This window comes from Passer domesticus, chromosome 7 (assembly GCF_036417665.1).
Source record: "Passer domesticus isolate bPasDom1 chromosome 7, bPasDom1.hap1, whole genome shotgun sequence".
Classification (NCBI taxonomy): domain Eukaryota; kingdom Metazoa; phylum Chordata; class Aves; order Passeriformes; family Passeridae; genus Passer; species Passer domesticus.
The window spans coordinates 46,258,912-46,286,571 of record NC_087480.1 but is presented as its reverse complement, the minus strand read 5'-3'; the positions used below and the strand labels follow the sequence as shown (position 1 = coordinate 46,286,571).

Genomic DNA, 27,660 nt, shown 5'->3' with positions numbered 1-27,660 from the left:
ATTTCTGCATTGCAAAATCTTATTGCTTTAATTTTATCAGATCATTTGCCTTCCATTCACAGAGCAGCTGGATGATGTATCAGCTTTCTTTGCCAACTTCCTTTGGCTAAGAAATGTGCTGCATTTTATTATGGACATGTCTTTATTTGTATTTTTTCATTCTTTTTTGCAGCATAAGCCATGCAGAAATGAATGTTGTCTTGCATTTTATATATGGAGCTATTCTCGACTTCCCAGACGAAGTTGATGTTGGGTATATGTCAAATTTCATTATTATTTTTTAATTTTAGTTTGTGCTTGTTTGCTTGTTCTATATTATCTCAGGTAAAAATCAAAAGTAAGATTTAAAAAAAAACTGTTGAAGAAATAGTATTTATTTGACAGCTACTGGAAAAGGTGTGCCAGCTGGTTTTGTGAGGAGAGTGAAAAACAGGATGATGTCTTATACCAAAATATTTCCCAACTGGTCTGTAACTTCCTTTTCGTTTTCAGACAATGTATATACAACATTGTGTGATAGTATATAACAGTTAATATTTTTAGTTTATTTTTGAATAATCACACAAGGTGATGAAAAGGTGAAGTAGTTAGCCTTAGATCCATGAAAGATGATGTATAGGAACCAACATAAATGTTGGCATTTTCTTCTGAGATAGTTTTTAATCACAGTTTTATACATAATCCTGTATTAGTGAAGTAAAATCTGAAATTTGTGAATTATTCTCTGAAACCATTTATATAGTAGGTGATGAACCCTTGTCACTAAACATTAAAATGCTACATTTCCTAAAAATATGGAATTGTCTATAATGTGTCCCAATATCAATGTTTAGCTAATTAATTGATATAGAAAGTAAAATTATTGTTTTGATTATTATATAAAATAATTAATAGTTTGCTCACTGTGCTTTTTAAGAATGTCATCAATAACATTTTATGTAATCTTTGAGCAAAAAATCTTTGGGAAATTCCAGAACTCTGCTGGCACAGATATTTTTTTCATTTGCTATCCTTAAAATAGTAAAACTGAGAGTCTTCTAAACAGCTCTCAGCTAGTGACTGAGGCTTGTTTTTATACAGGCTGAACTCGATGGCTGGGGGGCTATTATTAGGTCAATATACATTTCTGCTTTGGAGATATTCTTTGGCAAGTGTCACACTTGGTTATCAGCCTCTTTCTGCAGTAAGTTCTGACTGAACCAAGAGGTAAAGTTAGCATGTAAATTGTCCTGTAAGGAAAATGCATCTATCACAAGGATTTTTTGATTCCTGTCACTACTGCTTTCTCTTCAGTCACATGTTGGGCATTGCAGACATGTATGGGCTGGATGGACTAAAACAAGTAGCTATCTACGTTTTGAAAAGAGATTACTGCAATTTTTTCCAAAAGGTATGTCACTTCTCGTGCTACTTGGTGACCTATAGAGCCTGAGAATTTCAAATCTGTTACTTAACACTAAATCATAGTGACAAGATCTGTAAGAACTACATGATCAAGGTGCTGGCTGAAGTCAATAGTCCATGTTCTAAGGTGTGAATCTGGGATAGATGGTGGGAGTAAGGCCTGTGATATCATCACCTATTTATAGACACTTGGAAACCCCAAGTGTCTATAACTGATTAAAAGCAATATTCCACATGATTAATTCAATGTACTAAGTTATACTCAGTATAGTTCAATATGTGCTATTGTAAATGTAACTGTTCTTGGTGGGCATGTGGAAATGCTGTATATTTGCATATCTTGTTTCATGGGCATATATTTAGAAAAAAAAAAATCTGTTCAATTAAAATTGGTTTAAAAACAAACACCTGCTTGGAATTGAGCATTTTCACGCATTAGGCTCATGAGGCTGAATCCTGTTTTACTGACATGTGGAAATAGATGACTGCATAAAGGCAAACAAATACCATGGCAGCTGACATTCCTTCTGAATCTTTGAACTGAAGATTTTGTATTTCTCTGTTTTCTGTAAATCAAATGTGCAATAACTGATAATTTTCTAACAACTCTAGCCTGTTCCTGGCAAACAGCAACCTGTACTAGAATGCATGGCTATTGCTCATTCATTGGGAGTGGAAAACCTATATGCTGCTTGCATGAAGTAAGTAAGATAAAATAAAATTGTTTTTATCTGATTTCTGTTGAAATGATTTTATTTTGAAAGATAGGTTTTATTTTGGCATATGAAATGTTTAGATGTTAAACACTTTTTCTTCACAATACTTTAGAGGTATCACTTATGCTAACAAGTGAAGATAGAACATTTTTCATCTTCCTTACCTAAGAATGGCTCTCTTTTCAACAGATGGGTAGGAAAACATTTTGCAAGATGTTTTTCAGAGAAAAGCTTTGCCAATTTACCTACTGAACTTCAGAACAATTGTCTTGTTATGTTGATTAACTCTTTGGTAAGTAATGTGCTTTGTAGAAAAATACAGCAATGTGATTTTTTTCCTTATTTAGCTGTACAATGTAATTTAAGAGATAATAAATACAGTTTCTTAAATCTGTAGTACATTTATACTATGTAAAATTTCCAATTAAAACAACAATTTTAAAAACTATTTTGATGTGAAATGTTGTTGTTATGCTTCATGACACACAGTCTAGTGACATCCAAGTCCACCATAATAACAGAAAATAATGTTTGTGAAACACAACTGTGACATCATAGTACAACATTATGGAAGTGTTCAAGGCCAGATTGGATGGGACTCTGAGAAACCTTGTCCAGTGGAAAGTGTCCCTGCCTACAGCAGGGAGGCTGGGATTAGAGGACCTATAGGGTCCCTGTCAGCCCAGGCCATCCTGTCATTCTCTGATTATGGATTTGGATAATGAGAAACAGAAAATCACTGTATCAATTTCTGTGTAACATGGTGGCACACATCATTTGTGACTGCCTTTTCATCTTTACCTGTATTCTAATTTGGAAAAAAATAACTTTATTTTTTTTCAGACCTCAGATGGTCACTGGCTATCAAGATACTTATTTACAGGCAGGCTGACTTTACAAAAATAAAGTAGCAGTATAATATCCATATCTTTTACTTGTCAGATAACAGTACTACACTGGTCCTCCCAAAGCTCAGTTTTAATTTTTTGTAGCACTTACTTACATTGTTCCAATTCAGACCTGCCTAAGTTTAAGTATTTTCTAATTGTATTTCTCTATAGAACTATGCTTAGAGCTTATTTAAGGTAACTGTTTTGAACTAGACCTGATAACAGAAATTTGGTCAAGTACTCAACCTGTAAATACACTGAAAAGTATGTAGAAATAAAGGTAAATCTGTAGAGCTGCTGCCAAACATGACTGACTATGTATGTAATTGTAACGTGTGTTGTCACAGACAAAATGTAATCTGACTAGCTCAGGTAACATTCACAGCATGATTTTGATGCTAGCACACAACCCAACAAGTAAATATGTGACATGTATCTCATGCTGAAGTCCTTGTCCCCGTGTCTGTGTTACCCAAACTAAACAGCTCTGGTGTGGCCAGGCACTGTCAAACACAGCCCTGGTTCAAGAGCTGCACTCTTGAATGGCTCTGGCCAAGAACTATCCCTTGCTGAAAGGACTGTGAAGCCTTCTTGAGACTGTCTTTTTTTCAGGGTTTCTGTGATGAAGTACTTAAAAGTGCTGAGGCCAGCAGGTCAGCTAGGAGTGGCAGCTGCAACTGCATATTCAGGTGAAAGCCTGAAAAATGACAGACTGCAGACCTCTGTGCCTTTAGGTTGGATATTAGGTAAAGGTTCTTCCCCCAGAAGGTGTTTGGGCACAGGAACAGCTCCCCAGGGCAGTGGTCACAGCACCAGCCTGGCAGAGCTCCAGAAGTGTTTGGCCAATGCTCTCAGGCACAGGGTGTGACTCTGTGGGATGGTGCTGTGCTGGGCCAGGAGTTGGACTTATGAGCTGTGAGGGTATCCTCCAGCTCAGCTGTGACTCTGTGATCAAGAGAAGCTTGAGAATATCCACCATTATAAAACCTGAACAGTTCCACCATAATGCATAAATCTAACAGAATAAAGATGGCAGCTATAATAGCTCAAGAGTATGTCTAGTATCTCAAGATGCTGGATGTTCTGCCACTATATTATATCAGCATACTGAGCTGTTCCTAGAATATACACAGAGCGATGTGTATCATGCATAGTATACAATTTGAGGAGTTTTAAGTAACATTTTCAGATACAAGTCAGTTCATTCTGACCTACAGCTGTTCATAGTTAAACCACCACCCACCTCCAAACTACCTCAGGTAGGTACTGCAGCTATGAGCACATGTGGACACAATTCTAGGTTCTTCTCTAGCCCCTCGTGCAACATTATTGGGACAGTTGAAAGGCAGATGTTCAGGCCTTCCTTTCCCTCTGTTTAGTCAATAAAGATGCTGTGGTTACAGTTTGTGTTGAAATACACGTGCTGCCTTGCCAGCATTTGCAGAACAGCCATGGCACTGTGGTACTTGGTCCTGCCCCCTTTACGTACCCAGTTTCGCTGGAAGGTTTAAGCAGCTTGGACTAAAGTGGGTTTTAGCTCCCATATTAATGATTTAAAATTTGTGTTGATGTGTCTTTGCAAGATTCACTAGTACTTTATAGACTGAAGTCTTGAAAGCATCTAGAGTTACAAAATTAAATGATAAAGCATAAGCCTCTTCTGCCCAGAGAATGGTTCTGGTGAGCATTCATTTCAGTGTTTAAGACACCCATTCCAAAAACTTGTGGAATTCCCAGGGGAGTTTTTCCACAATCTGCAAAAAGGCTTTAAGCCTGCTTGAGGAATTAAGAAGAAACGGTCTGACATTAATTTTGCAGAGGCTACTGTATGATTTACAGTCCTTTTTCTCTGCTGCTAGAGTTCTCTTCTGTAAAACTTTAAACCCAGTTAAACAGTGTAACTCTGCTGATCCTTTAATTTACTGATGCTGGAAATGTAAAACCTAGTTAATGTGACAGCCCTTTAGAGGGAAAAGAGGTGCAAAGAAAATGAGATTATTGATGGGACAATCTCTGGGACACCACAATGATGAACGTAGAAACATTAAAATGCGAGCATCATTTAAAGCACTGTGCAGGTGCTTTATGTGTGCCTGTCCCTGATGTCTCAAATTCATGCAAGAAAATTACTGGGTTTAGAAAAGTGGACTCCACTTTAAAATGGTTAGGAAAAAAGTACAATAAGAGAAGTAAAATTCAGTTAGAACCACTTCTACAAAGTGCTGATTTAATTAAAAGTCAATGAAGGCATTTTATATTTCACTGGAAGTGTCTAATGGGAGTAAATGCTTATTGCCTTGTGAGCAGGGGTTGAATTTGAGACAATTGAAAAAGCTTGTAATTGAGTCCAGTGGGAGCAAAATCAAACCATGAGCATGTATGTAATTCTTAATTTACATGATCTGCAGAGAAGCAAACTGAGTTTGCCCAGAGATGAGTAAAATAATTTTTAAAGTATGTTTTACCAATGGATGGTCAGATTTTATCTTTTAACTATAATATGCACAAAGAAGGTACTCCCTGCTAACTTGCTTAGGACAAATGTGATTGTGATCTGAATATGCAGTGAGAGGGTTTGTGTTAAATATTTATCTGAATTGTTGCTTTTTCAAGTGTTACTGCATAATTTATCAGTGTCCTGCTAGGTCACACTGAATGGAGCTTTCAGGCCATTCTAATGTGGATAACCATAAATTCCAAGTTCTTTTCAAGTAACATGTTAGCCTGTAGAAGTTGCCCTCAGGTACTGTGCTGATGCAATGCATGAAAGAACCAAAGACACAGACCAGGATAATAAATATCAACAAATCTGTTTGCATGTTTGAAATGTAGCTAGAAATGTAACAGTTACTTTTCTTTGAGAAACTTTAGACAACAAAGAGGGTACATTCAGTTAAAACTCCATCTGGGAAGATAAATATTTGTTGTCTGACTGCTTTAAATAAAGCAAAAGGATTCATAATTATTGAAAAGATTTTTCTGTATCCCAAATGCTAGGCCATCCACACTCACCTATAAAACCTCAACTTAGCAGTTTTATTCAAGAATTTATTACATCTTTCAGTGACCTATGATATTTTTCTCTATTCAGCTTCTCCAGCTAACATTTGTCTTATTTTCTTCAGGACTGCAGTATCTAATGATGCAGTTGAAAAAATATAATAAAAACTACTGAAAACTTTAAAACTTTACTACCTAACTTCAGGCAAAACTGAACCAACAGAGATTTCTTTTTCTGCTTTAGTTTCAAAGACACATACAATATTAAGAATTAGAAACCCCAAAATTTATTTAAATAAAATAATTACCTGATTGGATCCCTGTGTAAAAGCTCAGTAACTGCTATTTCACAATCAGCAATTCTTTAGGTAATTGCTTGGCAACAGGCTAATTTCTGTTTCTGTTTCAAGAACCACAAGAATGCTGCTTCCCGGCTGATGGAGAGTGACCGGCTGCTCAACAGCCTGCCCCGAGTGAAATGGACAGAGACCGCTGTGGCCTTGGCATCACGGCTGCACGAGCAATGTGTGACCTTTATTGTTGCAAACTTCCTACACGTAGTGCAAAGTGAAGGCTTCTCTGTTTTGTTGCAGGTAAAAGTGCCCTCAAGTTCTTATGTGCTTCTGAATAAATTGCATTGTATCACATTTTGGAAAGATCAGGTTGCTGAATTACCAAAACTGCCTTAGCTTTTGCTTTGAAGTACAATTCTAGGGAAAAAAAGAAAAAGAAAAAACCAACAAAACTGAGGGTTTTGGGGGGTGGGTTTTTTCAGGATTGTTTTAAAGCATGTAAATACTTTGATACACAGTGCATTCAGGTTATGTGCTTCAGTTAAGCAAATTTCCAATTTGTTTATTGGGACAATTTCTGTGTTGCTTCAAAAAAAGCTTTCAGACCCCTGGAAAAACAGCCCGGATTTACAAGATTGAGTATGAGCAGTGTCCTCAGACTTCTGCTGATTTCTGTCCTGAGTTGCAGCAATGTGGCAATGCTGCAGGTTCTGCTGAGATCTTACCTACTCACCCAGCCAGTTCATTTCTCCTGTGAAATATGTTTTTTAGTATGTACAGAGAAGTGAAAAAAAATGAAGAGGGAAATGTTTAACCAATTTGCCTTTGGATCCAGAGCTGCACAGGGCTGTAAATTCATCACAGTGTGCTTGTTCCTAAAATTTCTGTTAACGAGCGAGGCCTCAGAATAATTTGCTAGAGGCCTGGAGAGGGGTGGGGTTGTGGAATGGATACAAAAGAAGATGCTCAGCTTTGGAATACCTCCTGCACAGCTTGATAGCAGATCCTCTCTGCTCGGTAATGCTTTTGCATACAAAGTACGCGCTTTTGTTTTAAACGACTGCCTTTTGTTGTTTCCTCAGGCACAGGCAATGAGCAGCAAACCTGACCTCCTAGAACAAATTTTCAATGCAATTGAAAAAGGCATTAATAATGAAAATAGCTGCTTTCTTCTTGTAGCAGTGGATATGTTGTTGGACTCTGCAAATGCGAAGGAGATGGTAGGTTCTTAAATGTGCAGTGCTTGTGGAAAAACTATTCTGGTACAGTTTCATGTCATGGTTCAAATCAGATGATATGGTGTGAGCTCAGATGGCTCAGTCATGCAACTGAGGTCAGACAGAAAAGCATCTGCATAAATCCAAGGGTTTATACAGTTTCTGTACTTTTGGAAGTACAGAAAACATAGGTATTTGTTTAAATTTAATTTTGTTTAAAGAGAAACCCTATCCAGACAATACAAAAATTCCTGTGTATTTCTGAAAACGTAAGTCCTATGGGCAACACTGCCCTATTGATCTTTACTATCACTTTAAATTTGTGATAAGAGAAAAACTTAGCAAAATGTTGCATTATAAAACTTACAGGGGAAGAGAGCTTATTTCTCTTCCTCCCTAAATATTTCCCCCACTTTTTGTGAAGGTCACAGGTACATAGGCTTTGGTTTTAAACTGTCCTCTAAAGCAAGGACTGACACTTAATCCAGTGTGTGTTTTTGGGATTGGGTGGAGGTGTCAGGCTCCATGTGTGAAACACACCATGTATATTCACATAATCTAAATAATGACATTTAAGCTATGGTTGACTAATTCTAGGAACAATTCATAAATACTATGACAAAGAATAAAAAATAAATGAAACATTAATTTCTGCAATCTGGTGCTATTATAGATTTACTTGGTCTAAGCAATAAAAATTTAATCAAATACATTATTTTTCCCTGGAGTATTTGACCTTGTTGTGACACAGCTGACAGTGAAGAGCTATTATGGGGTTCATTTGAAAAAAAAAAAAAAGGGGAAAAAAGAGCAATGCGAGCAATGCAGTGTTTACTAGTGCTGTAATTTGTAGGTTTTAAACTATAGAAAAAATCACTCTGGTGGGCAATAATCCTTCAAAAACAGCATCTCCATCTACCAGACCGTTATAAAATATAAGTGATGACATCATTGATCTAGCTTAGGGAGTAAGTAGATTCTGAAAGGAATAATGACTGGTTGCTATGACAATATGCCCCTCGCCAGCTGCTGATTTGTTACTTGAACACAGGGTTTTACGTGCAAGATCCAGGCGCTGCGTGATAAGCTCTGGGTCTTCCTGGTTCAGTCTTTTTATGCTGTTCGTCACACAGAAGGCTGGAAGCTGATGAGGCCAGACCATCAAGAGAAAATACAAGCAGGTATGTCTGGCATCAAACGGCATTAGAATTTTTTAGCAATCTGTTCAGTGGATACAATGCAGATGGAATAGTGGAGCCTGATACAAATGAAAGCAAAATTTGTGCTGCTTTGTGTTTTGAAGTGGTGTTTTAGAATAGAAGCATGATGGCATGCTTAGGTAGTTTCAAACATGGGAATCAGTAAGTAATTTTCTGTGAGGAGTCTTCCCTGCTTTCCTTTTTAGGAGTATATATGATAGAACCCCTCCACCATCATGTAGATGGATTCTATTCTTATTTACAGCTACTCTAAATTACTGAAAACACTGCAGTAGGATTAAAAACCTGATCTGCCTCATTTTTAAGGAGATAAGTGCTGGGGATGAATTAATTGTGCACAAAGCAGATTATGCATTCCCTGAACTCCGTTTCTGTCCTTTATCGTTTTCTCCACGATGTATAAATATTGCTTGTCTCTTGCATAATGCTCATCCTGTGCACTGGGAGCAAATGCAGAGAGCTGGGCTGCTCGGCTGGCTGGCATTGTGGTCTTGTGTGTGCTGCTGCAGAGAGCCCCTGAGGAGCTGCACGGTGTGCTCTCAACATTTTAACAGACAGCACTTCCAGCAAAAAGGAGTTTTTGTTCTGAATGCTCCTTTGTTTTGAAGTACAGAAGTATTCTGAGGATGTGGAACTGATGATGGAGTTCAGGTTCTGGTTTAATATAAGCTTTGACAGTACAAAGAATGTTAAATACTGCTCTGAATTCAAATCACTTTTGATTCAAAGGAGATGTGAATATTTTTATATCCTTAAAGATATTAGTAGCAATTTCATAATTATATACCTAGAGATGCAAATTTTATTCTACAATTACATGCTGAAAGATGCAGTGGCAGTCTTTCTAAGCATGATTTAGGAATGTAGTCAAGTAATATATCATACTACTCTGTAGAAGAGGGATCGGATTTCTTCTTGATTATAAAATCCTTCAGAAGCAGAGGAGTTGCCTTTAATAGAAAGGGTGGGTTGTTCTGATTTGGGGTGGTTTACCTTTAAGTATGCTGATGTCCCTATTGTGAACGATGTTTTGGCTACTTTACACTAGTGCTTTCAATAGAAAAAAATATTTAAAATCAAGGTGTGTCTTAATTTTCCAAACTCCATATTGCCAAAAATGATTTTGTTTTCTTTTAGAGTAAATTCTGACTGAAGTTGCATGCATTTTATATATGAAAAGGCTGAAATGTTTGCATGAATTATCTGGTTTTAATTACACGCAAAACAATCATACAATACTGCTAGGCAAATTTTAATCTTCAGGTGAAATACGTATAGGATAACTTAGATCAACTTTAATCTTAAAGATTTCTGGTGGTAGCTTTTCTCTTAGAAATTTAGCCTATATATATTTAGAAGGCTATAACAGAGGAGTAAAAATGCCAAAATAAGAGAGATGATATTGTGGTTTTTTCATTTACAGCCTGTCTTGTGTTTTCTTAGGCACAAGTTTATAAGGATTTTGTCTTAATATATTGGTATGTATTAATATGCAGAGTCATTGCTAGAAAAAGGATTAGATCCCTGGGGTGCCATTTTCAGCATACCTTTTGTGTGATTTTTAGAGACTTACATAAAAAATATTTTTAGTATCTTTAGCAGGAATTCAGCAGAATTTTTGTATTACACATACAAAAAATGTTTCCATGTACAGTATCTCAGAACATGAGGCACTGAATGCCTAGATTTTTTATATATTTTTTGCAAAACCTTTTTTCCAGTTGAAATATGAATACAGACATAAATGAAACCTATCGATTCTGGGTCTGTACAGTGTCTATAAATATCTCTTTTGTGTTCTACAAGTGCAATTGATTCAAAAAGCTTTGTTGAAAACTGCTTTCCTCCCAGAGCACATCAGACAAAAAAAAAAGGCATTCACTGCCTAAAAACTCCACATGACAATCACAGGGATAATTCTCATGACAGTATGCTGCATGCTATCTAAAGAGGCACTATGACCTTAGTGTGTACATTTAGGCATTTTGGCTTTGCCAATTTTGAAAACTAATATCATTGACTTTAATGTAATTAATCGTTTCTTTATATAGTATAAATAAATACTTTATAATTAACAATACACCTAAAAGCTGTTAGTACTCTAAATTTGAAGGTATCTTTTTGTAAATTTTGTACACTTGTAAAGTGTAAATTTACACAAAATTTTCATTTCTAGCTAGCACTGCTAGCTAGAAATGAATTGAGCTCGGATAAACAAAAGTCTTACTATGGACATGGGGAAACAGAAGAGTTCAGTAACTTGCTTATGGCCATGTGATGTCATTGTAGAGCCCACATTTTTTTGTTCCAAACATAAAACCATGTATTTCCACTTAACATTTGCCATGTCACCAAAATTAGCCTTTCGAGAGTAAATCAGGACCCAAAGAAGTGCTTTCTGATTTCACATGATGTTAACTGAGTAGGCTGGCTTCATTTCTGTCCCCCTTCTTTCCTGCCAAACAGTGAAGAAATTGCTTGTTCCTTTTACAGCTGCATTTGACAAGGGTGATGACCGAAGACTTGGCAAAAAACCTGTGTTCACCAGTTCTCAGGTAAACGTTTATATCCAAACGTTTGAAGCATTCAGATAATTGCAAACAAAACTATTTTCATTGTTTGTTTAAATGGATACTTATTTTCCCATATTGCTTAATGGAACTTGTTTTTGAAAAATCCGTATTTTCTTGTAAACTGTCTCTGCAGAATCAGTAATGACTACTGGAAACATCTTAGACTGTGTTCTGCGGCATTTTCAAACAGATAAGCTCAAATAAAAGGCAGGAATTTGTGTTCAGAACATCACATTCCTCTCATGCTACATAATGAAACTCATCTGTTTCCCAGAGCAAATGGTTTGCTACTGAGCTAATGAATCTCTGCTATTTTTACAAGCCACCACAGCACTGAGCCTGTTACACTCCCTGCTCTGAAAAATATTAATTACTGCCCTCAACAACGCTTCTACTGAAACTCACACTCAAAACTACATTAATGATTGGTAAAAAACCAGCATGGGTTTCATATGATTTGACAGTCTTGCATACATTGCAATGACACTGGTATCACAAAGATTCCCTTTAATGCACTTAATTCTCCATGTCTGAGTTCCTCTTTACTTGAGAGAATCAATATTGGCATTTCTATGTTGGTAATGGTTCAAATCATCACATGTTCTAAAATGATTTTTGGCTTTATGTTTGTAATAATGCATAGTCTTTATTCCTTTTTGGAAAATATGCACATATAACTCAAAAAAATTTCTTACTTAAGAAGACACTAATAATATAAATAAGTAAATATTACAGGGTAATTTGTCCAAAGTAAAAGTGAAACTCAGATATTTCTGTCTCCTCTACGCAGAGCAGTACTTTAATATTCTTGAAAGCCAGCAAACTGAGCTAAAATGTGTGTCTATGTATATACATAGATACATAAAAATTTACTTCTATGTTTAATCTTGCTGCTTTAGATTCATGTACTGCTTTAAAAGTAGATGTGTTTCAGCAATTACAGACGATGGAGAGTTTGGTATTACAAGTATGTTTTGTTTGGGTTTTTTTCTGATGCCATTTTTTTTCCTAGCTAAATAAAACTACTACTGCATCTGTTGGTACAAGGAATACTTCCTGGGCAGAACACGGCAAGAAAGATTGCTGTGCAGATTCTTCCACTAATCAGGATAAAATGAAATCTGATGGATTAGGAGCATCTGGACATGCATCCACCAATAGAAACACTGTTAATAAGACTTCAAAGCATGAGGATGTGAAGGGGAAAGATGGCAAAAAATTAGTTTCCAAGATTACTAAGGATTCCAAACCTGGGGAAAAAGCCGCTTTGCCAAAGGCTAGAGCTGTTGTAAAGACAAAAATAGAAAATAATGGAAATGTGAAGGCTGAAAGCATGCTTACCAAGCAAGATATAGAAAAGACATCATCTGCAAGTGGACAAAAAAATTCAGGAAGCAGCAAAGGTCTGAGGAACCATGAAGGAAAAGTTGCAGGTGCCAGACCTAAAGTGCTGACAGTAACCTCAAGCATGCAGAACAAAACAAAACCATTGAAAAAAACCACAGGGAAGGAATCTCCCTCCTTGGTGACTGTGGCAGCAACTTCCAGCAAGTCAGCAAATTCAAACACAGATGTGCAGACTGCGGGTGAACAGACCGAGGAGCCCAAAGAGGATAAATCCGTAGAGGAAGGGAAAAAACAGACTGGTAATTTTTTATAATTCTTTCTTTAAAGTCCTCTTCTGACTGGTCTCAGGCTGGTCATACACTGAAAACCAGCCAGGGAAGCTTTAAGACAATCTACTATAAACTGATAAGAGTTACATTATTTCCCTGTAAATTAATGTAAACTGACTTTACAGTCAATTAATAGCCATACAAAACAGTAAACATTTTACAACTTTAGCATGTATGGTCTTCTCAATAACTGATTTTCATATATTAGATTTTTTTTGGTACTTACATGCAGTGAATTTCCCTCTGTAATTTACTTTGAATTTACTCTACAGTAGTGAAAACAAAAGTATCTGTGAAGGTATCAAATGGAGTCACCACCAAAAAAAAAAAGACCGAGCTTGAGGCCAATGCCACAACAAGCAGGTATGTTACAAAGCAATATGCTGCTTCATGGATGTGTGCATGAGTGTATGAGTTTGGGAAGGATGGTTTCAGGTGAACTGTTAAGCTTACCATTAGATGTTCTTTTTAATCTGAAAATGGTTTCTGTAGGATGTTATTTGCAAAACAGTATGAGTTAGCTATTGGCAACATTGCTGTAAAGATAAAACAGATTTGGCTTTGGTGTTGGACTGTTGCATGCTAATAATTTTTAAATTGTTATAGGTCATTCAGAATTCTGCATACTGGAACAGTTAATGACTACACAAGGTGTTGTAAATATATAATTTCTGGAATAGTTTAGATTAAACTAGACAGGAGACAGCTGAAGTGAAATTGTGAAATGGGTCATCATATATACATGTTTGTATATAAATTAAAAATATAGATATAGATTTAATTTTTATTTTCAAAAAGTTTACTTTTTAGGTTGCATTTTCAATGTTTATGTATGTGTGCACATTAAAACACATATATTTCTTGTTTAAATATAATTAAACATTGCTTGATCTAAGCCTGAAAATAATGGATGTAATTATTTCTTTGCAGTCTGACAAAAAAACCAACAGGAAAGGGGTGTAATGAGCAAAATGTACAAGCTGTTCCAAAGAAAAAAGGGAATGTGAGTATGAATTCTACACCACAGCAAAAGACTCAAAACACACCTACCAATTCTCCCAAGAACCAAGGTAACGTTTCATACAGCAGTTAAATGATCTGCCACTATTATGCAAAGCTTTGAGGTTTGTTTGGTTTTTAGCACAAGTATTTGAAAAATCTTCTGGAGAATTCTGGGTTTTTTCCATATTTCACTTTTGGTGACAGTCCTAAACTGTAAAATGCAAATTAACGTGTCAACTTCAAAATACTTAAAAGCCGGTCTTCACTCCCAGTCAGTGTTTTCTTCTGCTTGTTTAATCTGCATTGCAGAGACTTCCATTTGCTGATCCCCTGCACTTCTGCATTTGGAACCATGACTGAGCTCAACAGAAATTCTGTAGGTTGAGCATTTGTAATAAGCCTCAAAGATCTGGACTGCAGCCTGCTTTATGCCTCCCTAATCAGGTGTTTTCCTATTCCTATTTAGTAGTGTACTGCTACTGGCCCCCAAACAAATACTCAACTTCAACAGCTACTGATAGAAGGGGTAGGAAACCACACTGTAGAACACAGAGAGGAAACACTGCTTAAGAAGGATACAAGGTGTTAAGGATGGAGCTCTAATATTCAAGTTTTATTATCTTAAATACACTGTGATATAGAAGACACAGGTTCTGTCAATTTGTTGTCATTAAAGATCTTGCAGTATTTTCTGACTGAGCAGGGACATTAACTCTAGTATTCTAATCACATTATAACTAATGTAATTATTTTATGCCTCTGTTCATTTCCTCTACAATATAAATTGAATACAGTACTCATTACTTCCTGTGCTAAGCTGCTGTGTGGTGTTTGTATGCATTATTAGAGAGCTGCTGCTTTCTACTTTAGGGATGACTGCTGCAGTTACAGGCTGAAGTGATTCCTGTATGTATGTTCCATGAATTGCCTTAAAGGTGCCAAGACAGTGTTTTTGTCTACTAGTTATTACTTCAAATCTTAATTCTTTAACAAGCCTTAAATCCCTTAGTTACATTAAAAGTTGAGTAACTTGTTTCTTAACATAAACAAGCATTAACATAAAATTGGTGAATATACTGTGACTGGGACATACAACTTTTATAGTCTTTTTTACTGTTTGTCAGGACCTCAGGGGGAATCACCAAATTCACTGAAATCAGGAATGTCTCCAAAACATAATGAAGAAAAAAATGTGTTACAACACCTGGTTCAGACAACACTCCCAGAAAAACATCCTTCAGCTAAGAAGAAGAGTATTAAACAATCACCAACACCTGTAACAAAAGCCACTTCAAAAATAACACCTAAGACTCTGGCTCCATCAAAGAATGCTGAGATTGCAAACAGTAAAGACCCAAAACAGAAAACAGCTGTATTAAAATCTCAGTCCTCTGCCCAAAAGCATTCAAGGAGTGATTCTCCTGTTGTCCAGAAGAATATGCACACCTCTGAGCACAGAGGTTCAGGACAGAAACTTGAGAAAAACACAGCTGATGCTGTGGCAGGTCAGCTTCATGACAATAATGAATGTTATTCTGCAAATGAATCTTTAACACCTGCCACAGAAAGCAGCAGTGACAATAAATTGCTGGAGTCCTGTCAATCCAATAAACAAAAATTACCAGATACGTCTGCAACTGTGCAATACGAAATACAATCCAAATCTTCTTCTCCTCAAATTGCAGAAGAAACTATTTATAAACTGAATGCTTCAATACAAAATGACATGGAAACAAGACAAATCTGTGGAGATCAGACTGGAATTAGAAAGACTGAAGATCCAGAGAAAGATGATAATACAGCTGAATTTCACTGTCGTGCACAGTCTTCCAGTGATGGATATTCAGACTTTTCCAAGGAAACCAATCAAAAGGCCATTGTTTTAGGAGAACTGGTGAAAGATTCAAAAGCAGAAAAAGTCTGTAATGAACAGAGTGACAAAATAAACTCTGAAACAGGTCATAACTATCGTGAAAGTGCTTTATCAAGTTTTTCCCAAGTAACCAATAAAGAGGATGAGACATCATCTTCTCAGATCCATGTGGAAGGATTTCTTACAGTTGATGAACTGTGTGATACATCAGCCTTGACTGAATATAAATCAGTTACAACAGATTTAGACGATGTTTCAGAATGTTCCACAGAACAAATAACAGAAAAATATTCACCTAATTACACAGAGCTTATAGAGCCTATGGAAATGCCAGAAAACCATGAAAATGCAGAAATTCCCTTTGTGGACCATTGGAGTACTGGTGCTGTAGATCCAAAAGAGAGCCCTGAATCAGATACTGGCAGTGCAACCACATCCTCTGATGATATAAAACCAAGATCTGAAGATTATGATGCTGGAGGCTCTCAGGATGATGAGGGATCCAATGAAAGAGGGATTTCTAAATGCAGTACTATGTTATGTCACGACTTTCTTGGAAGAAGCAGCAGTGACACAAGTACACCTGAGGAATTAAAAATTTATGATAGCAGCCTAAGAATAGAAGTGAAAATGAAAAAAGAGGGTTCTGATCTCTTTCGTGTTAATTCAACAAGTGATGATGAAATACCAAGAAAAATCTGGTCCCATCAAGAGAGTTCACGGACCACAACTAGAGAAAGCAAAAGTTCTACCTTTGGTAATACACAGTTTACTCAGGAAGCAGACCAAGTTTCTTCTTCTGCCGATGAAACAGAAGATGACAGATCTGAAGCAGAGAACGTTGCAGAAAACTTTCCCCCACCAAATGTTCCTACTCAACAGTTCCAGGGAATTGATAATTTAGCTTTTGAGGATGCAACAGAAAATGATACTGCAAGTCAGGAGTTTTCTAAAACTAAAAATTTCAAACGATCTGTTTTACTTTCAGTAGATGAATGTGAAGAATTGGGAGCTGATGATAAAGTGGAAACTCACACTTCACGTCAGCACTCAATAGATTCTCTTACTCCAGAAGTATTTGACAGTGTTTCTCAAGAGCACCATGGAACGACATTTTATTCAAGATACTCATTGGAAACTGAAGAGGGATTCCTGGATGGCAAACAGCAAAAGGATAGAGACAATAGACTGGATAAAAGTGGAAGTTCTGTCCTGCATCTTCATGGTACTGAAATCCCAGGAAAGGAGAATCAAGGTGCTTCAACGACTGAACAAAACTGCCCAGAGAAAGTATATTCAGCAGCTAGTCCACATCCAGGAGAAAACCAGCAAGTCAATATGAAGAATGAGGTGGCTAGTGAATTTCACCAGTGCAATAAGTACTTAGACAATGATGCAAAATCTCAAGAAAGACCATGTCATCTGGATCTTCAGCAGAGAGAAACTAATTCTGATGTGCAAAAGAGCAGCTCTGCAAAACCTGTAGAAGCCAGTAAGAATCAGATGCTGACTCAGGAAAGTCAAGTGAGAGAGAGTCAACCAGCAACTACTGAATGCGCTAATACTGATTTACTTCCAGGTAATGTACAGAAATAGAAACATTCAGTCATTCAAAACCAAATTAATAGGGAAAGCTTTGGCAATTTGTCGGGGATTGAATCCTGAACTGAAGTAATTTTGGCTGAAACCATATTTAAATATTTTTAAGTATTTCACTTGGGTAGAGAATGCTTGTCTGTCTGAAATATCCGTCAATACCCTGCTGTTCAATGAGAAACTTGACTACAAGAAAAGAGATTTCCTGTAATGCTAAAAGAAAGATTGGATGCAGTTGTCTGTACTTCAGTTATTTTTGATCCAATCTAACATTGACAGCATCAGCTTTTGATGGAATCCTAGTATTTGTTTTGTCTGCTTGACAATATATAGTATGTCTGAATGGGATGTGCAATAACTAAAGTAATAACCTTAACTAAAGCGCACTGAACTGTTTACCTGAACAGCTATATGCATTATTGTTGTAATTTATTTATTTATATACTATATACAAATTTGGATCATTCTCCCACTGAATATAACTGAATATTTGCCATATACACCAGTGGGAGCAGGTTTGAACTCTGCTTTAGAGCTTATGAGATGTCTAAAATTCTAAATTTTACCAGTAAAAGCTTATTTCCTAAAGAGAGATTATACTTAGAACTGATGCTTATATACAAAAAAAGTTCTAACTTGTTTCATGTAGCTAGATGAATACTTGTCTAGTTTTGTGTTCTGTCTTCTTTATATCAATAATTCAGTCTGTTTATCCCATCAAAAATATACAATAGTGTTGATTACAACTATTGTGTATTCAAGAGTAATGAAACACGGATGATGATCTATGTTCAGCCAGACCACAGAACAAGAAGACATTAAAAGTTGTACTATTTTTTTAAGTTTGCTTGCCCTTGCCTGCAGCTGCCCTTGCATGTGCAATGTAGAAATAAGCTTGTGGATAAACAATTTTGGTTTTAATTCTCTTCGAAGCTGACATAGCTTAAGTCACCATTCAGTAATCATTCTCTATTAATTCCCTCTATGCACCTCCTGGTCTAAATTTAATTTATGTAGTAAATGAGAAATTTCATGTGCATTAAGTGTATATTTACATTGTCATTTTCTGTATCAGAAACTTAATTATGGAGGTTATTGTTAATTACCAGTGGTGATTGCTGCTTTAACTTAATTTATAATCATACTTTGTTTTTTATATAGGAAATAAATGCCTCAAATTTTGTCAATTTTGTATAACCCTCCATCCCCCCCTTTTTTAACCTGATTGGATTGTCCTTCCTGAATGAATTAAATTTTGCTCTACACAACCCTGAGGGGAGGATCATCTGCAATTTTTACATTGTACAGTATTGTGAATTATTTCAGGAGACATAGATGATTATGACACAATGGCACAAACCTGCATGTATGAACATCGGCCTTCAAAAACCCTTTCTCCAATATATGAGATGGATGTTGGAGAAGCAATTGAGCAGAGGATGGATTCAGAAACAGCAGTTCTAGACATGGATTTTGAAGATCAACAGTTTGCAGAACAGGACTGGACTCTACTCAGGCAATTGCTATCTGAGCAGGACTCAAATATAGATTTCAAAAACTCTGTTCCTGAAGACCTTAACTTAGCACAATGTCTTATCAACCAGACACTGTTTCTGGCACGAGATGGTTCGAATCCTCAGGGTACCTCACAAGTTGACACGTTCAGCAGGTGGACTGAGCTCATGTCTCCGCTTGACGACTCCTCAGCGAGCATTACAGTGGCAAGCTTTTCATCTGAAGACTGCTCGTCCCCTCAAGGGGAATGGACAATTCTTGAACTGGAAACCCATCATTAAGGTTTCAGCTGTTTGCAACTGAACTGCAACCCATTCCCCAAATCTATTTTTGCTGAGTTGTTTCCATACCATAATGAAATACTGCATCAGTCAAGAACGAGCAATTCTTGATATGAGGCAATCTTTCTGATAAAATGAGGTAAATATGTTAACTTATCATCTAGATTTAATCACAAGTACAATAATTTTTCAAGACTTAAATGTATGTCTTTTCTAAAAATGAACTTGAGCATGTATTTTCTAGAATTGTTAGAAAAACTAGATAACATGAAAGAAAAATCTGGGTTTCTGCCCTCCCTTTTATCTTCTTTTTTGACATTTAATGTTCTCATTGATCAAAAATTTAAAGATGAATGCACTACAGCAGACCTATTCCTCTCCTTCCCCCCGACCCCATGGTGACTTCATTTTACAACAATAAAGATTCAGAATGGATGTGTCAAAAGGTGATGTGTGCCAACACTACTTTAAATGACAGAAAAGCATACTTATATTCAAAGCAAATGTTTCAATCTGACTCTGCCTTGGGCCTTGTTAATATGAGCAGCTTGCTTAATCTGTTTCTTCCAGATTTGATTTTTGTATTTTGGTTTGTTTTGTTTAGAAGTTTCCAATAAATTTTTTTAATTGCCTTTTCTTCAAATATAAGACTTCAAAGGGTCTGTGCTGTACAAAGACCACTGTTTCTTTCACGAAAATGCACATATTTAAGTAAATACTTTAAATGGCATAGTGCATGAATTCAAAGGAGTTGGTAGAATGTTGCTCCTGCTCTAAGAAACAGCATGTCTGATATCTCCAAAAGTAAATCTGAAGCTGTGGTCAGTGTTAATCTGAAGTCTGATGTTAACTAGAATTACCTTCAGGCATTAATTAATTACACTTGCACGTTCTCATGCTGAAGTATAGCAAGATTCTCAGGAATTTGGTTTGTGTGTTTTCATAGATGCCACATTTTTGGGAGTGGTAATAGGATTATTGCATCTTCATTATTATCTCTAGTGTAGCTTTTATAAATTGAGACTAAATGTCACAATAACCTTTCTTTTGACTCAGAGTGAAATAGGATATAAAGATCATTTTGCTGCTTTTGGCTCTTTGGGTGTGGATAGGACTGATTATTGTCTTTTCTGATTGACAGGGGAGGAAGGAGTGAGAAACTTTGTAATTCTTACCTAGTCAGAACTCCTGAAACATACAGGGGTTTTTTCCCTGCAAAGGTTGGACCCCCTCAGATGTCTGCATTATGGAAACAGTAGTGCTTGTCTTTCACACAGCTTAAAATCTAAAAAAGAAGTATTCTACCTCCTCTTAGTCATGAACAGAAGTGCCTTCAGAAGCGAGTGCCATACAGGAGTAAAAGGCTAAGTAACATTCTATTTTAGTTGGAACTACAGGAGTACACAACTAAGCTGACTGTAACCACTGACAACATGGTCAGTTCTGCAAGCTTTTGCACAATTCCAGCAGTGCACCTTAACCTGACAAACTTCATTTCTTTTTGTTCATAGTCAGAAACTCAGTTTTATGGAAATATGAACTTGCCTTAGTGTATGATTAAAGAGGTTATGACTTTGGATTTGACAGAATAAAGATCTTTGAGGCAAAATCATTTATCTAGCAAGGAACTTCACTGAATTTCTGATACATAAGTAAAAGTAATGTTTTATGCTCAAAATGAATGGAGGAAGAAATTTAACTTGTTGTTTAATATCAAGGTAAGGGAAAGAAAGGAAAACCTTCCATTCTGTCGGTGGAAGACTAAACTGATGGAAGGAAGATGTTCAGTCTCATCATAAAAATATTTAATCTGCTCTTTTAGCAGGAGGATAAATATTCTGAGATACTGTAATTCAAGATATTATAGATGTAATGTTCTGTATTTAACCCAGACTTCATATTGAGGGAGTTAGAACCACCTTTAGAAGTGCAGAACATCAAGAAAACCTATTTTCACCTTCAGTGTTTACAAGGTACATCAGTAGGAGATAAATCTTTTGGATAAAATAGAGAACTGTAGTATTGGCCATAGGAAAAGATGAAGCTCAAGGCAAGCTCTTACAGCAGGCCAAGGAATAGTGGTTTTTAATGTCTGTGAAAGTAAAAGTTGTCTACGAAAAAGTTTAATCAGCTTTAAAATCCTGGTGATATTCTGACAGTGGGCATTCACATGTTAAACAAGATGAAGTGATGGAAAGGAGAAGTGACAGAAAGTGAAAGAAGGGATTCTTTTGTCTATTTTTTGCTTTGCCCATATTTTTAACTTCTTACTGAATTGATAAAGTGACACTGAAAATTGACACAAAATTTCAAGTGTATTGTATGAAATACAATCACATATAGGGTTTTTTAATGGTGGTTTTTGTCTTTGCATTTACTTTTTCAGTTGTATCAAAATTAAATTAGCTTCTCTCTTCAACTCTTCAATGCTGTTGATACAATTCCTTTAACAGCTTTGCAGCAGAGCACTGATTAGGATATTGTTCACTTGGTACAGAGGCAGCCATAGAATTCAGCTTCCCACAGCCAAACAGTGTCTGCAGAAGTAGCAGGAATAGAAAGTGGTATTGTTTTTAACTCGCGTTACTAGAGCGCCTGTGAGGCTTAATCAGACCAGCATCCCACTGGCTAGACATTGTACAAACAAAGAGCAAAAACAAAGACTGCTCACAGAGTGGTCAGAATCCAAGAGAAGACAAAACACAAAAAAAAAAATGCACATGAATGGAAAAGTAAAATGAGAGTGTCAATATTTGTCTAGCTGATTAGCAATGGTTTCAGCACATCATCAGTTTAAATAGTCATTTTTTTCTCCTGTATGCATTACGAAAAGGGGAAACTTTAGGGTGAGATATGAAGGCTGGATAACAATGGAGCTGGAAGAATGTATAATCCTGACCAGCCTTATGTGCTGCCTAAACTGTTTGACCCTGACCTCATTCAGGGAAATGTTCAAGCTTTAAGCCAGGTATAGATAGCTATTTGTTTAATAGTATCAGTCATCTGAGTTCTTTGGAAGCCTTCTCACACCTCCTGGCAGTGATTCTATCACTGTATTTGCCTCTTCTCCAACACAGGAGAGAATGGATAAAAGTTTCTTTGAAAACTTGATACAGAAACAAAGATGGTGCCATGGGCTCCAAAGTGAATCGTGATTATGAGGTCCTGAAAGAGCTCTAAAGCAAAGACAAGTAGATAGATACGTATGATGAAACAGTGAAGGGGTGTCAGTGAGGAAACTAAAACAATGGCACAGTCAGAATACTGCCCTTGCAGTAGTATTTGGGATAAGAGCAGTGAAATTGATCTGTCAAAGCCTGAGAAGACCAGGTTGCAGTTAACAGGCACAAGTGACAGCTCACCTGAGACTGTCCTGTGAATGGGCAAAGATGGCTGTATCCTACAGAGAGTAACACCACATTTAGTAAACCATCAGTGAAATTTAAAGGAGAGGACATGGCAATCAGTCTCAGACAATGACCCTGATTTGGCCTACCTTGAATGACATGTTATGAAAGTGAAAAATAAGGAAAGATGTTTTACATTTGGAAAGTTAGAGTCTAACCTGGAGAAGCAGCTCTGCAGGGTTTTTACATACAGATAATAGCTAAAATTATATTTGTGGAGTAAGTTACCAACAGACACATTGCAGACAGATAAGGGAAGGCCAGACACTTGGAACCACACAGGAAAGGCAGGAGGGGGAAGTTCTTCCTAATAATCTGTTAAAAAATAAATTAGGGAAGTAAAGGAAATGAAAATATGGAGGCAGGAGTCAAATGAGGCTGAGAGGATTTAAGGAAAACTGCACCACTGGCTTCACTGAACATAGCCCACAAGGCAGATGAGTATAAAATACCAGTTTGGAGGTTGATTAGGAAGGTGTTCTCTAGGGGCCATGGTGAAAATGAAGATTAGCTCACAGTCACAGGCAACAGACAGTACAGTCTGTTTGGTAGAGCCTGACAGAACTGCAGGAAAGAAACAGCCTAACCACTAAGAGACAAACAACAGTTAGAAAAGCAGATCAGTTAATAATATATTTTAGGTTGGTTTTTCAGTGCATGAGATTATACCATGTTTATGTAGTGTAGCAAAAGAAATGCAGAGGCTGAGGCATACAGTGAAGATCAGAAGAGATAAGTAAGCATGAAATGAGATCAGCAGGCAGTCTGGACTGCTACAAGTGATCAGATAAGTGCATAAAAAACTCAGACATCTGCTTTTGTGGTATAGGGGTAATGGAAAGGACACTTCATAAATTCTTAAGTTTTTCCCCTTAGAAAAGCTTCCTCCAGAATCAAATAATTACAAAAAAAACCACAGCAATACAGGAAAATGTAGGCTTGAACTGACCTCTAAAGGTCTGTAGTCCAACCTTCTACTAAAAGCAGGGGTAACTTCAAAGTTAGATGGGGTTCTTTGGGCCTCATCAACATCCATAGCACATAAAATGATACTAAAGTCAGCAGGCAGAAACACAATACTCATGGGAAACATATCTGAGATTAAACTATTCTCATTATAATAAAACTACTCTGTGTGTCATTGGAAAATATTAATAATGGAGTACAAGAAATGTGGTTAGCTTGCATTATTTTAAAGTTCTGGATGATATGTGACTGAACTGTACATGTTTAATAATCTTATTCCATACTTTTTAAGGTTCTTAATTGTTTCAAAATTATACTCAATTTTTGAGGTGGCAAATTTTATTATTATTTTGGAAGAACTAGGGCTAGAGAACTTGCTATGTTTCTCCCAAAGACTGTCTCTAGCATGTGTTCCCCCACCACTGGCTATCAGTTTGTTTCAGGGAATATGATTTTTTAAAAAAACCACATACCTGTTCTAGGTGCATACTGTAGAAGACTATTTTATATATATTTCAATATATATTATTGCCATCTGGAAAATAATAAGTAGCATGCTAATTCTACTTTGCTCCAGAAAACCTAAACCTTTGCATGATGGAATTAAGTACTGCTCTCATATTGTTCATCTGTTGCTGAGAACCAAGATATTTAGGAATTCATTATTTTGCTTTCAATGATGTCAAAAAAACCCTCTTTTTGACCTCAGGTGAATGAGGTTCAGGACTTGTCTATAATAATGCATGTACTAGAAATGCTATTTTTCCAATGTATATATTTCGTAGTTTTCTAGTTTTATTCTATTAATAACATTGTACAATTGTAGGAAAGACAAATTACAGCTAGAAAGACCTCAATTTAGGAGTCATAATTGTATGCATTCTGTTAATATTTCATGACTGGGGTGATTTAACATTTTTACATTGATGGATGACATTCTTGCCAGGACTACATAGGAACTGAGGACAAAAGATAAAATGAGAAGTATTGCAGCTTTATTACAACAGATGATTCTCTGGAAATGGGCTTTTAGATCTGAAATCAAATATAATTAGAAGCTTTCATCTCTTGCAGAAAATCCATACTGATTTTCATCTTTCTCTCTTGAACAAAAGCTTTGTGTGATTTTTTTTTTTAAATAAGCTTTAATGTTCAACTTTGGAAGAAATACAGCTCAAATGTCTTCTTTTGCTAATTTAAAACCTACCTGCTTCCCATTGACAACTACTGCGTGTTTAAAGAAGCTAAACCTGTCACAGAGAGAAGTGATTTATCTAGAACTGGTTAACAGCTGGGGAAAAATACTGAGTTTGGTAATTTTTTTACAAATCTGTTTTTTTACATTTGATAACTAAAACCAGAAGAAGTCATGTAGAGCAGGTGTGCACACATACCTGTTTCTTTCTGGGATTTGACCTTCCTTTCATACTTCTCTTTGCAATCTGCACTGTGTGCTCCATTAAGCCACAGTTCTGCAAACACAGAAGTGAATCCACAGCCACATCTGCAGAGTGGCTTTCAGCTTAACATTCTCTTTTCAGAGAGGGTAATGGAGCTGACACTGGGGGCAAGCACTGTGCATACTTGTGTTTTTATACAGTACTCAGCTTAATGAGGTTCTAATCCTGATGAACCATCTAGATGCAGTTAAAGTATGAAATAATTAATAACAGAATTCCATTAAATTCCCTCCCTGTTCTCCTTAAATGGTTGCTCAGAAGACTGTCCAGTTTGAGAAATCAAAGTCCTAAGAACCTAACTTTTTGCATTACATGCAACAGAAGTTCTTTCTCTATTGCACTGTAAAATATGAATACATGTCTTCAGTAACTCAAACCTCAATATCCAGAGGGGCTGGCTATAATTCAGTAACTGGATACATTTAACAGGGACACTGATGGTCAAAACAGGATTTGTATTCTTACAGCTCATGACTTAACTGGACTAGTGTGTATTCTGGTGAACCTGAACAACATGCACAAATTTGAGCCCAATTACCCAGGTAGTCCATCACTGTGTATTTATGCACTCAGTGACAGTGACTGCTCTTTCTCAGCTCCCACTGAAGGTAGTGTGAGTGATATCAGATGCATGTTTACGAAGATCACGTTATTTATGTGTCTGGACAGAAAGGCTAGTTACTGGAGTAAAAATTTTGGCCCATGTACCTTAAATGCATAAAACGTTTTTGAGCCTGATCTCACCAACTTAATTCAACCTACAATATCCTCACCTATGCAATCCTTATGTAGGAGTTCTTGCCATTTTCTTACAGTTTTGCTTAATGAAATAATTTTTGTTCTTCACTTTTTTTTTTAACAACCCTCTTTTGAGTGTGGCATGACATCCTGCCAGTAGAGTTATATCAGTGTGCTTAAGATCAATACAGATAGGATAAACTCTGTGTACATGCCAGATTCAGTGTAGGTAACAAAAGCTTTGTGTGACTTTCATAAAATCAAGTAATATCCACAAACAAGAGACCCACCTCTAAGTCTAACTTCCTGCCTATAACAAAATCTCCTCCTGTATCTGTAGAGAAAAAAAACCCTTCAATCTCTATTTTCTGGATTATCATATTACATTAACCTTGGTTACTAGAACATACGTATAATGGGATGCATATGAAGAAAAGTTTGAGTCACTACCTGTATCCACGGCTTTATGGTCCTAGCATCTTTTGACCACTCAGTCCTGTGGAGGGGAGGATGTTAAGCTCTCAAACCGAATGCTTGCATGTTTCCCACCTGCTTGTTTTCCACACCTAGATAATGAGCTTGGGCCTGAGTAATCCTATTTTGAAATTATTTCTTGTCAACACAGTGTTCTATTTCAAAAATATCTGTATGGTTGCATAGTCCCACAACCCTTCTTCCCCATGCTACATACTCAAGGTTCTTAGTTGATTTCTGTACGACAGAAAATAATAAATCCTATGTGTAAGTTAAATGCTGCGTTGCTGTACTTCATTCAGCTGGTGGACTGCTGACATGAATTTTTATTTCTGCTCTGTAAATGGCAAAAAAAAAAAGTTACTTTCCTTTTCCATTTGTTTAGTGAACCTTCATTCCTTTTTGTCCTTTAAAGGAAAATATTGATTTTTCTATGATTGCCATCAGAGAACAGGACAATTGATACGTGTCTGAAGATCAACAATCAGTTTTCATATAAAAATACAGAGAGGAAGATACCTATGTAACAGTCCCACAAAATCCAACAAAGGTGCTGATGTAGAACATACAGGAGATGGGGCAGAAGAGCATAGAGAAACATTAATTTGATGATAGATTTTGCATTGTCATAAATTAGTTATTCATTCAGATGCTTATGCCATTATCTTCATCATAGGGGAGTTCTAGTCCCAAGATCTTTCTATCCTTGCCTAAGTGGAGTTCTGTACTCTGCTTCCAGGAAATATTTGATATGCTGCCAGACTCCACCCTGTTCTTTCTCTCTCCTGCAACTTCACCTGCATGTGAAATGCACCATGGAGGTATGTGGGAAAGAAAGGCTTCTGAGATTAAAAGCTAAAACTAGCCAAATGTCAGAAACTGTCACAGCAGAGATAACAGTAAGTAGGAAAATAGCTTTCCTGAGAATTCCCTTTTGGGAAAGGAAACTACAGTGGAGAAGAATGCTCTGAGGAACACACAATTCAGAAAAATCTATTTTCTTCGAGTCTGAGCTCTACTTAATTAGTGATCTGACATTCAGGCTCAAAAAAGAGACATCCAAGTCATTAAATACTCAAATGGTCTTGCAGAACAAACTTCTACCAAAACTGTCCCTTGGGCAGAGTCCCAGGAGCTCAGCATGTCCTACTGCATCAGACTTGTACCACACACCCATGAGGCCAGAGCACAGGAGACAGTGCAGGGTCCAGGGTCCATTCTGCTCAGAACAAGCCCTGTTTTTATTTCAAAAACCAGCTATTGTCAAATGTAAGTGACAAGCAGAAATAGGTACAAATATTTGCAAACTGTAATTAAGACACATAATTTACAAGAGTAAATGTATAACAACTGGAGTCA

At 36.6% G+C, this 27,660-nt stretch overlaps 1 protein-coding gene across 2 annotated transcripts in view; it reads left to right on the top strand.

The window, feature by feature from the left end:
* The window catches only part of BTBD8 (BTB domain containing 8), a 40,283-nt gene extending 13,705 nt beyond the window's left edge, over positions 1-26,578 (top strand). Inside the window, exons 6-18 of one of the 2 annotated variants that reach the window (XM_064428206.1) lie at positions 173-253; positions 1,294-1,390; positions 2,017-2,105; positions 2,310-2,412; positions 6,421-6,603; positions 7,386-7,523; positions 8,572-8,701; positions 11,234-11,295; positions 12,326-12,959; positions 13,262-13,352; positions 13,920-14,059; positions 15,116-17,443; positions 18,787-26,578. In XM_064428206.1, the coding sequence (XP_064284276.1) occupies positions 173-253; positions 1,294-1,390; positions 2,017-2,105; positions 2,310-2,412; positions 6,421-6,603; positions 7,386-7,523; positions 8,572-8,701; positions 11,234-11,295; positions 12,326-12,959; positions 13,262-13,352; positions 13,920-14,059; positions 15,116-17,443; positions 18,787-19,256 (4,546 nt within the window). In that variant the 3' untranslated portion in view covers positions 19,257-26,578. Of the gene's footprint in view, positions 1-172; positions 254-1,293; positions 1,391-2,016; positions 2,106-2,309; positions 2,413-6,420; positions 6,604-7,385; positions 7,524-8,571; positions 8,702-11,233; positions 11,296-12,325; positions 12,960-13,261; positions 13,353-13,919; positions 14,060-15,115; positions 17,444-18,786 lie in introns of those variants that run through there. The other variant, XM_064428207.1, reaches the window with a different exon arrangement.
* The last annotated feature ends 1,082 nt before the right edge of the window (positions 26,579-27,660 follow it).